Below are 12,069 nucleotides of genomic sequence, written 5' to 3' on the forward strand. Positions count from 1 at the left end.
AAATGCAATAAGAGTAAAATTTATGTTTTATTTTATATAATTTATTTACATGTTTCTGGGAATATATTTTCAAAGAGAAACAATGAAAAAATACAAATACTTGAAAAAATTTTTTAATTAGAAAGTAAAATACTTAAGTAGTGTCTACCTCTGCTTGATAGTGATCCTAGCAACTTGTCAACCCACCAGTGGTCAGTGGACGTTGGCATGAACGATCTATTTACTTCTCCTTTCGGTGTTTTTGGCAGTCTTTAAAACGATAGCTCCGAATTCTTGTTAAATCTGTTAGTACAGTCTATCGCACAACAGCTTTTTCCCATTTAGACATGTTTTTCTCCATGTTTTTACTGATTTAACAGTCTTTTGCCAATCAGTGGGGGTATACGCAGTCACTTTCGCCGAAGGTGTAAGTTTAAATTAGACTGCCATATATAATACAAGAGAGCAGCAATTGAAATCTATTCTTAAAAGTATGAGAACCATTTATCCTACTTATAAAGTTAAGTCATTTGTATTATCATGAAATTGATATGTAAAGCTCTGTATGTAACTGAATATGGGCCAAAAAAAATGGTTGCAAATTTCTTATAGTGCATTCAAATGCTCCTGAAAAAGAAAGATTTATATGAAAGCTAAGACTTACACCGTACTGTAATCTGATAAGTTTTTGATGTCACTTTAGGAGGAGGTTGAGGTCCATCTGCTCCCAGTTCCAGTTCTGCTTCACATCTGTACCGAGCTCCATCATCTTCTCTGTATGCAGTGAACTGATGTTTAGATGTGACATTCACTGGAGTCTTGATGGTGTCATTGAAGGTCTCAGTTTTCACTTCTGTCTTTCCTTTAAACCATTTCACAGTGAATTTTTTTGGAGCCACATTCACAATGTCACAATGGAACTCATAATCATAGTACTCCTTCATTAGTGGTTCGACTGTGCTGATGGAGACACTATCTGGAGTCTCTGTGAAAGACGATTTTAAAAACCTGATATTACATCAATGAATGTAGATATTATATCCTGTATTTCAGTTAAAACTCACATGAAAACTCACTGTAAATAGTGATTGGGAGAAAAGCTGAACATTGAGTCCTATTGTAGTTTATGTAGCACTGTGGCCGTATGTCCCATTGTCTCAAGTTGGGCACTTTCCAGGTGATCAGTTTGGCTTTTTCCAGGGATACTGATCCTACTTGGGCTTCCCAGCCAATCTTATCAGCTGTGAAATTCATGCTACAATTCACTGAAACAGAGCTGTCGTACCTCACAAAAACTCTCGGTGGGTTGAGTTTTACAGGACATTCAGCTTGTGTACCTGCAAAGCACACTGGAGAGTTAAAAAGTCATTCAAAGCAAATAACTTCCACCAAAACAAAATCTGTAAACCTGACATTTTAAATGTTTTATAATACAACAACAGTTACTAGTGACCACTAGCTTCCAAAGGTAAAAAATGTTTAAGTTGTGTTACAGTAGTCACTGTAAGGAAAAGAGCTGCAAGAGGAATTCTCTTAACATTTGTTGTTTTCCATGGAAAAAGAGAGCATAGGTTTGAAATAACATGAGGGTGGGTTAATGATACATTATGGCTAAACTATTCCCCAACATTAAATTCAGAATAATGTGTGTTTACTTGACAGACCGACAAACACAGAAATAACTATCAGCTGTTAAGGTATCTGGTTATGGTTTGACATTTGACCCACTGCTAAGTTTGGATTTAGTTTGTGAGTTTATAAAAAGTATTCTGTATTCTCACTATTAAAAGCTATCAGTAAACGTTTGGAAAAGAACACAGCGGTGTAACGTTAAATAGGACAGAGCACATGATGACGTCTTAGATAAAGCATTCAATGTTGGACCATTTTTGGCTGAGGACAACACTGTGTACAGTAGTGAAGTGATAACGCAAACTCATTTTAACCCTAAAGGAAAAACAAGGCAAAGTAACATATATTATGGCCCTGAAACAATTCACGCAAAACCCTAGCGGCAAGTATGAATAAATCACTACCATAAAGCAATGTTTGCGCGCGCGTATCAAACAATCAAAACGAGTTATGTAATTATACCAACCTGTAAGACTTACTAACAGCGAGACTGCTGACAGATAAACAAGTCCAAACAAACTATTAAGCATATTGTATGTGTTCAAGTCAAAGTCAGGCAAATGGAAGCACCTAGTCGCCGCGAAAATAAATTCATATGTCGTCTCCTCAAGATTATTATTCCTCACGCGGAATAAAAACCACACCCATCTACAACTAGGACATCCTACTAAGAGACTGAAGGTTTCACTTTACACGTGAGGGTATTGTGAGTTGAGGATAAGCTAGTTAATATAGCAAGGTTGTAAACAAGGTACATTACAGATTTATTTTAATTTGTATGCTGTTTTTGTCTGGATTACTTTCGTTTCAGAATTGTGACGCAACATTAAAGGGGACGCGTCGCGAAGTCGTTGTTGCAATGGTCTTTAGACTAGTAGGCTACTCAATAGTTTTAATCAGCAAGTTTTGTGTAACTGGAAATCAAATAATGAAAAATCGTTTTACTTAACATTTTCACACTTCTACCGTTATTTATTATATGATTCTCAATGTACTTTAAATGATAAAACATAGCAAATAATAGATATTCTACTATATGATGGCATTTTCAAATTTTTTTTGTGCAAAGATTGATTTTTCTTTATTGGAAAGGGAAAACTGATTGGATTGGTTGAGCAATATTATGCCACATAGGAGTTTCATTGATTATTTTAACAATACTGCATCGCTTTAATTGTATATTTACTGGAGTTTACAGAAGAATTGTTAGAAAAAACTCTCTTTTCTGTATTCTAATAGATTTAAGACCACGACCATTTAAAATTGTACTATAAACTATATAAGAATAATGTTTAGATTTCACCTATATTTACCACAATACCATCCAATTTTGTCATTGACTGGGCATGTTTTTAGAAACATAGGTAAGTAACAAAGAAAACAATCAGAAGGATCCTTATAAAAAAAATGCAGCACAAAGTTAAAACAACTTGGTTTTGCAAGTTAATTCAACCTACTTTTTTAAGTTTTGGCATAAATAAGTTGACATATATTATAATTTCAAGTTAAAATTGTTTTACTTAATTTTTTAAGTTAAAGTAACAACATATATGTTGATTTAACAAAAATGCTGCATACTTTTTTACAGTATGAGTGAAAGTAATATTACTGTGTAGCGGTTTGCAGTATTTCACTTTACCTTCTTGATACAATGCAGATTGATCAGTAAAACACAAATGTTTCTTTTACAACTTTATTAAATAAATGTTTCTTTTCTTAAAATACTTAGATGCTTTAATAAACTGTGTGATGTGTGTCTGTACAAACAGTGTATATTTCATTAATAAAATATAAACCCCTCTAGGTTATTGGGTAAGAGTGCATTGTATCACTTTACAATAAGGTTGTATTTGTTACTGAATCTATTATCTAACACAAACTAATAATAACATTTTTCAGCATTTATTAAAGGGCCCCTAACCTAGGTGTTTTCAGCAATATTCAAATAGTCTCTGGTATCCCCAGAATGTGTCTGTAAAGATTCAGCTCAAAATACTCCACAGATCTTTCATAATACAATGTTGAACATGGACATTTGACCATGAATATGAACTAAAATGGACTTTTAACATACTGTCTCTGTATTAATTATTTAGTTAACACTTGTATTGAACTTCACTTCATACACAGTGGTACCTAAATAATTTTTTTAAATACATTTTTAGCACATTTTAGTTCATATTTATGGTGTCTCAAAATAGCACAGTGAAGTACACTTAGATTATCTTAAGAACATCTTAAGAAGTACTAAAGATGAATTTTTAGTATATTTAGTACAAAATTAGTGTGCGAAAATAAAGCACTTTAAGTACACTATGGAAGTGTACTACTTTTTCACCTGGATCTGGCAGAAGATTGAAGTATGCGCTCATAAGGTGGCGTCTGTGAGCGGTTATGACATCCTGTTTTGTGTGACTATTTCGCTTTAAATGAGATTACACAAAGAAGAAAATATGGATTTGTATAATAACAGGATGTGCATTTTCTAGGTTAGGGGGGCTTTAATCTTGTTAAAGCCAATTGTTCATGCTAATTCATTTTGCATTAACTAATGTTAACTAATACAACCTTATTGTAAAGTCTTACCGATTACATAAAAATACAGAGATTTAATGAGAGGATTTCATAATATTACACTGCTTGAGCCATAAAACTGGCACACAAATTTTACATATAGTTCCTTCTATATATAAACACATATAAACAGGCCCATTCCTAGGCAACTTCCAGAAATTCCTTCAATATAATCCCACAGCTATCCTCACTTCCAAACGTTTTTACGTCTTTAAACTCCATTTCTAACCTCTAAAGTGCCACTTTTTCTAGAGGAAATAAAATATTAAAGTAATGATGTAACAGCCTCAGCTATTCTCAATATTGAACTTCATTTACAAAACATAAAAATAAAAATATGATCTATGTGCCTGAGACATATACAAAAGAGTACTTTCATTACTGAATATGCAAAATTCAAACAAAAGTGTGTGATTTCCTCCAATCAGTATACAAGGCAATATTACTTATCCAAGCAGAATTACTTCACGGTTAATGCACATTCTTAGACTGAGATAACGGACACTTATAGCAACAAGGCCACTGATCAAAGGCAGGTAGTCCTTAAATAAAGGAAATCAAAACATAATTCAAGTGAAATAATAAAAAGCTTATAGTGCTAAATATCTAAGTGAGCAGTTAAAAACAAGAGCATTAAAAGTTATAAACAGTGTCATAAAGAATTGCCAATACTTTTAGAAAATCTCAATGGAAATACTTATTAAAATGTCTTTGGTTTAAGAATTATTAGTAACAGAAGTATTGTAAGCGTGTGATTCCCTTCCACCTACAAAAAGGTAGTATTAAGCATGTAGTTTTTGTTTTGTCAATATTTTTCGTTAAGGATGTATCATGATGATTCATAGTGTTTTTGTTTCTTCATACCGTATCATACGGCATCATAGCGTAAAATGTCACATTTGCTAATAACCAGCAACTGAGCAGAATCCCAGAGACTTCCAGTGTGAAAATCATTTTCCCATCACATTTCCTCTTACAAGCTTCTCTCAGTCTGAGATGGCTATGGTTGCGGGGCTCAGCAGATAGTGTAAAGTCAGAGATTCATAACCTAAGCAAATATATCGCTCTTAGAGAGTTTCTTCATTGGGATAGTGTTGTCTTTGCCATTAAGTGCTATCTTTCCATTTTGTGTGCAAGGTTTGGTGTCCTTCAAGGTATAATGGCCCATCTTGGCTGTCTTGTAGTAGATGGAGTAGATGAAGATGAAGATAACTGATATGACTGCCACTGTGATAGCAACAAGGCCTGCGATCAAAGGCAGGTAGTCCTCTGTGTAAGGAGAAATAAGGCAAATCAAAACATTAGCCATGAAAGAAAAGTTAACGGTCTCATCCAGAAGTGCCAATATTTTTTAAAGCCTAATGCAAATACTTATTAAAGGTGCAGTGTGTAATTTTTAGAAAGATCTCTTGACAGAAATGCAAAATAATATACAAAACTATATTATCAGGGTTGTATAAAGACCTTTTTTATAATGAACCATTTTGCTTTTATGACCTTATGAGACGTTTTTATCTACATACATGAGGGTCCCCTTACGTGGAAGTTGCCATTTTGTGCCGCCATGTTTCTACAGAAGCCCTTAACAGACAAACTTTTTTCTACGTTGTCTTTGACAATGACATGTTTTTCCGGTGGCGGCTACCGTAGCTTCTCTATGCGATTCAAAAGTGAGGGGTGAGCAGTGGCCTCTGCCGTTGGTTGCAATTCGCAACCTCGCCACTAGATGCTGCTAAAATTTACACACTGCACCTTTAAAAAACATTTAAGGTTTATAAGTTATATAAGATTTTCACCTAATTAATAAGATTTTCACATCATAGTCAACATTGCCAATGGGGATACATGCTTACTGGGCAATGTAATAAAAATGTTTTACAGCTAAACGATTAATTAACAATGAATTCATGTGTTGGGTCATGAGTCCTGTTGTAGTTAATAATGACTCACCATTACTTCATATTTAGTAAGAATTTTTTAGGTATTAGTTCATTATGATTCATGGACCCCTATTATGAAGTGTTTCCGATATATTTCATGCGGTTGTGTACTTACATATTCCAAAAGTTCCCATGGATTTATAAATCCAGAGAATTTACTGTTTACTACTTAAAATGTTTTTCCCTTGTCATTGTCACCTAGGGTCTGGACGATTATCGCATTTCATATACATTTAATTAACATCTCTGAATCGATTCTGAATCGCAAAGGCGATTTTATGCACAGCTCTTACATGAATTATGGCTCTTTGATGGGTAGGAAGTCCTTTATCGATCTAAAATCACTGAATTTTTGTCATTTATAACATGCATTTACTTGTCAAACATAATCATTATTCATTTTCTTTATTATCATGAAAATACCTGAAAAGATTTGCGCCAATTTGCATGGAGCTGTGTGTAAATGGTACTTCTTTTGTGGCGCATATTGAGTTTCTGCAAGAGAGCACCCTCTGGCTTTTGGATATAGCGGCATTTCACCGTAATTCATTGAGAAATATAGCAAGCATAATCACACAATTAATCGTCCCAGGCCCTAGCCCTATTGTCGCCTTTCAATGATTTATGAAAATGTGACTAAACATGTGGACTAATGCGCAAGTGCTGGTTATACAGCATCTAGCACGTCGCAGTTGTGTCCTTTAGTCATCATGAATCACGATTATTCATTGGTGAGTACTGAAAATCCAAAAACTTAATTTTAGATCAACTGCAGCAAGCAGGGTTTGGGACTAACAGAAAAAAAACACAAAGATCAATATCAGCGTGGCTTTTTTTGAGAGAGCTTGCGAAAAACGTTCTTCTCCGTCAATCTTCGTCTTCATTATTGTTTTAAAAATATGACCTCTGATGGCAAAAACTTACATACAGTATAAGTTTATGTTTAAAAACCCGACCCAACCTGTTAAAGAGCACCTATTTCCCTGCTAAAAACTACGTTATTTTGTGTATTTGGTATAATACAACGTTATCGCTTGGTTTATGGTTTATTATTTTCCACATACCGTACATTTTTGTAGCTCCAGATTTCACTCTCTTCCTGAAATGCACAGATTTTAAAAGCTCTGTGTCCTTGATTGGCCAGTTAATCTGTATGTTGTGATTGGTCAGATATACCTCTGACGTCAGCCGGAAATGTGACGCTCCTTACCATGTTTGAAAGATTTGCGCACAATGAAATGCTAACAAGAGTTAATTTACAGGCTGTAAGTCCAAGTGGGAGGAATTATGATAATGTTGGTCTTGTCTACATCACCAATCCCAGGAAGTAAACTGTTGCCTACAATCCATGTGTTTGTTGTATTCAAAAAAAAGAGATTTACATTGGAGACGATAACTCGCATCATCGTTAACGTTGGGGTATGTAACTTTTGCATATCATTAACATGTACTAATACAAACTCACACACAAAAGGAAATTTAAAAACTTGAATCGGACAATAGGTGCCCTTTAAAAACCACCACTGTAAGATTTTTAGTAGTAATACAGTAATTAACATTCCTGTAAAATACTAAAAATGCCACTACGCTGGAACTTTAAGGTGTTTGAGTAACTAAATTATAAGTATTTCTAAAGCCATTCAAGATGACCTTATCAGACTGACTGATTATTCTGTCTTAAAGAAGCTCTTTCATAGCTGTCAGGTTTGGCACTTCAAAATACATCAAATATCCTGGCCCATTCTCAATGTAACCCAAGATCGTTGTTACAATGCCAAATACACACAAAAGCATATTTACCTGTTAGGACCACGTTTACTTCTCTGCGGACTGTGCCAAAAGAATTGTTTGCAATGCAGACAGGGTTCTGAGATATTGCTTCTGTTATTGTAAGATTTTCACCATTAATTATATTGTTGGCGTTGGTTTTCCAGGTGATGTCTGGTGTTGGGTAACCATTTGCTTCACAAGTGAGCATCACAGGATAGCCTCGAAACACAGGCACTTCAGAGGGCAGTTTGGTCTCATTGATGACTGGTTTAACTAAGGTTGTGGAAACACACAAAGACAAAGGAAAAAAAGAAGACAGAATAAGTGGTGTTGCATGAATAGAAATGCTAGATGTAATAATGAAAAGTGCTACTGATTTTATCTAGATTTATTTTTCTGAATGTAAGGAATATTATATTGTTAATTGTCCCAATATATGACACAAGTAAAGTAGAGTTATTCATCATCACTTTCTAAAAGAAATCTGTGTTTGGGTTTTGAAGAACAACGAAAGAAATTTGGGTTTCAAATGAGATGATGATAAATTAATAGTAAAACAATTAAATTTTTGGTTGAACTGTCAATCCATTGTTTGACAGTCCACTTATTAATGGCTCTGTAGTGAAACGGCATGGTTGAACTCCCAGTAACCAAAAAACCTTTGAAGCTTCAAAAGGACCGAACTATAACTCAAACTACTGATCCGCTCTTTCAGCTGTGTTGATATGATTGGTCACATGTTTGTGAAGTTGGAAACCAAGGTGATTTAAAACTACAGGTCTCCAAATTTATGCAGAAAATGCTCAAAGGGTTCCCACAACTTAGTTAACTTCAAATTCAAGGACTTTCCAGGTCCAATACCATCAAATTCAAGGACTAAATGTGGGGACACATTTCAAGTGAGAGCAAGGTTACATCGTGTTACCTTTTAAGATACATTGTTACAGTTCCCTTTTGAGGGAACTTGCGCTGCATCACTGCAGTGACACTTTGGGGACGCCTCCAGGGGTGAGTGTGTCTGAATGTGTATATCAAATTTAACCAATAGTGAGGCTTAACGACAAAGATAGGGTGATGCGGGAGCCAGGAAGTATATCGCTATGAAATATTGCCAAAGACGGCATTGCGAGGACGCAGGAAGTATGGCAAGGGAGACGCAGCGTCTTGTTCCCTTCTCAGTTATCAACAGTTACATACGTAACTTGAGATGTTTTTCATGTGTCAAACACAACTATGCAAAAAAGCAATTTGGTATGAATCAACATTCACATACAGAAGATATAAGCATTTAAAGCGAACAGTTTAGCACGTGTGCTTAAAAAGTCTAGAACTTTTATAATATTATCCTACATTACACAGGGAATAATATGGATTTTCCCCCCAGAAAACTTCTTGCATAAAATAGATTCAAGCACTTTCAATGACCTGTATCTATGAATGTATATTTTAAGAAATTTCCCAGGGCCTTGAATTTTTTCCCCAGATTCACAAACTTTCAAGGATTTCAAGGACCCATGGGAACCCTGTGCTGAGCAATGGTGTTAAATGATGAATTTGCACATGGCTTGTACATGTCTTATTAAAACACCATATAAACAACAAAAACAATTTTCCCCACAGTGAGACATTAAGAAAATTTAATACTTACACTGAACTGTAAAGTTTGATATCAATCGTGAAATATTTTGAGCTGCTGGTTCAGCGGTCATCTCTGCTTCACATATGTACTGAATTCCAATTTCAGATCTGTTTGCAGTGATCTTTAGTATAGATGTTTCATTTACTGATGGTGTCTTGAAGATCTTATTATGCACCTCTTTCTCTCCTTTAAACCATTTCACAGTGAGAATCTTAACAGGAGCCACATTCACAATGTTACACTGGAGCTCATACTCTGAGCCATTTATCATTGGTCCTGTGTGATTCACTGGTTTGATATAAATATCTTGAGGACCTACAGTATTAAATATAAATGCAACATGTAAAAAATAGTGGAACATGTTAATGTAATCAAAGATATATAAATAAATAAACAAACATATAAACAAATATCCTGGCCCATTCTGAACGTGACATATCTTTGTTGCAATGCAAAAATACACACAAAAGCATATTTACCTGTTAGGACCACTTTTACTTCTCTGCTATCACTGCTAACAGAATTGTTTGCAATGCAGACAATGTTCTGGGATGCTGCCTCTGTTATATTAAGAGTTCCACCTTTAACTGAAACACTGTGGTTGATTGTCCAGCTGATCTCTGGTGTTGGGTAACCATCTGCTTCACAAGAAAGCACCACAGGATAGCCTCGAAATATAGGCACTTGAGAGGGCAGTTTGTCCACATTGATTACTGGTTCATCTAAGGTTGTGGAAACAAATAGAGTAATATTAGAAGACAGCATAAGAGGTGTTGCATGAATAGAAATTCTAGATGTAACAATGAACAACGCTACTGATTTTATTTAGGTTTATTTTTCTGCATGCAAGGAATACTATATTGTTAATTGTCCCAATATAGTCAAGTCAAGTATAAGTTATTTATTTTGGGTACTCTTGAAGCTTGAAAGTTTTTCTGGTAAAAACACAACATAGAAATATAAACAACAATAAACAGGGTTCCCACACCTTAGTTAACTTCAAATTCAAGAAACCTTTCAAGGACTTTCCAGGTCCAATATCCTCAAATTCAAGAACTAAATGTGGGGCACATTTCAAGTGAGCGCAAGGTTACATTGTGTTATCTTTTAAGATACATTGTTACAGTTCCCTTTCGAGGGAACTCGTGCTGAGTCACTGCGGTGACACTTTGGGGACGCCTCCAGGGGTAAGTGCGTCTGAATGTGTATGTCAAATTCAACCAATAGTGAGGCTTAACGACAAAGACAGGGTGCTGAGGGAGCCAGAAAGTATATCACTATATGAAAGATTGCCACAGACGACGTTACAGGGACGCAGGAAGTATGGCAAGGGAGACGTAGCGTCTCGTTCCCTTCTCAGGTTACAACAGTTACATACGTAACCCGAAACTTTTCATGTGTCAAACATAACTGTGAAAAAAACCATTTTGGTATGAATCAACATTCGCATACAGAAGATATAAGCATTTAAAGCAAAGTCTAGAATTTTTATGATATTATCCTACACTACACATGGAATTATATGGATTTTTTTCCAGAAACTTTTTGCATAAAATAGATTCAAGCACTTTTAATGACCTATATCTATGTATGAATATTTTCAAAAACTTCCCAGGGCCTTGAAATTTTTCCCTCAGATTCACAAACTTTCAAGGATTTCAAGGACCCATGGAAACCCTGTGCTGAGCAATGGTGTTAAATTATGAATTTGCACATGGCTTGTACATGTCTTATTAAAACACCATATAAACAACAAAAACAATTTTCCCCACAGTGAGACATTAAGATCATTTAATACTTACACTGAACTGTACATTTTGATTTCAATCGTGAAATATTTTAACTTTCAAGGATTTCAAGGACCTGTGGGAACCCTGAATAAAACCAATTTCTCCCACAGTGAGACATTAAGATCAATCAATACTTACAATAAACTTCAATGGTGAAAGATGTGGATTTCAATGTTGAACCATTTTGAGCTGCTGGTTCAACATTCTTCTCTGCTTCACATCTGTACTGACTTCCATTATCAGATCTGTTTGCCGTAATCTGTAGTGTAGATGTTTTATTTACTGGAGACTTGATGATGTCATTGAAGGTATTTTTATGCACCTCTTTCTCTCCTTTAAACCATTTCACAGTGAGACTCTTAACATGAGCCACATTCACAATATCACACTGGAGCTCATACTGTGACCCCTCTATCATTGGTCCTCTGTGATTCACTTGTTTGATATAAATACCTGGAAGACATACAGTATTAGGCATGAATGCAACAGGTAAAAGAAATACATGAACTCATCACCACAGTGCAATTTAAATAAAGTAAATTGACATAGCATCAACATATCATGTGACCTAAAATGTTATTATGCACATGATATTTAGTTACATTTACATTTAGTCATTTAGCTTTGTCCAAAGCGACTAACAAATGAGGTAAACAATAGAAGCAAATAGAGCAACATAAGAACAGCAATATAAGTGCACTAGAACTAGTCTCATCAAATCTAACACAGTATACGCAGCCATGGG

The 12,069-nt window shown here is 35.0% G+C and overlaps 1 protein-coding gene across 1 annotated transcript in view; it reads right to left on the minus strand.

Annotated features, from left to right (window-relative positions):
* The window catches only part of LOC135775426 (uncharacterized), a 47,434-nt gene that overhangs the window by 25,130 nt on the left and 10,235 nt on the right, over window positions 1-12,069 (minus strand). The window contains exons 5-13 of the mRNA XM_073814121.1: window positions 11,463-11,777; window positions 10,014-10,256; window positions 9,544-9,849; window positions 7,926-8,168; window positions 5,240-5,454; window positions 4,666-4,727; window positions 2,078-2,298; window positions 1,056-1,316; window positions 644-964 (exon numbers count right to left, since the gene is read on the minus strand). Of these exons, the coding sequence (XP_073670222.1) occupies window positions 644-964; window positions 1,056-1,316; window positions 2,078-2,298; window positions 4,666-4,727; window positions 5,240-5,454; window positions 7,926-8,168; window positions 9,544-9,849; window positions 10,014-10,256; window positions 11,463-11,777 (2,187 nt within the window). The remainder of the gene's footprint in view (window positions 1-643; window positions 965-1,055; window positions 1,317-2,077; window positions 2,299-4,665; window positions 4,728-5,239; window positions 5,455-7,925; window positions 8,169-9,543; window positions 9,850-10,013; window positions 10,257-11,462; window positions 11,778-12,069) is intronic.

Source organism: Paramisgurnus dabryanus, chromosome 3, assembly GCF_030506205.2.
Source record: "Paramisgurnus dabryanus chromosome 3, PD_genome_1.1, whole genome shotgun sequence".
In the NCBI taxonomy this organism is placed as follows: Eukaryota; Metazoa; Chordata; class Actinopteri; order Cypriniformes; family Cobitidae; genus Paramisgurnus; species Paramisgurnus dabryanus.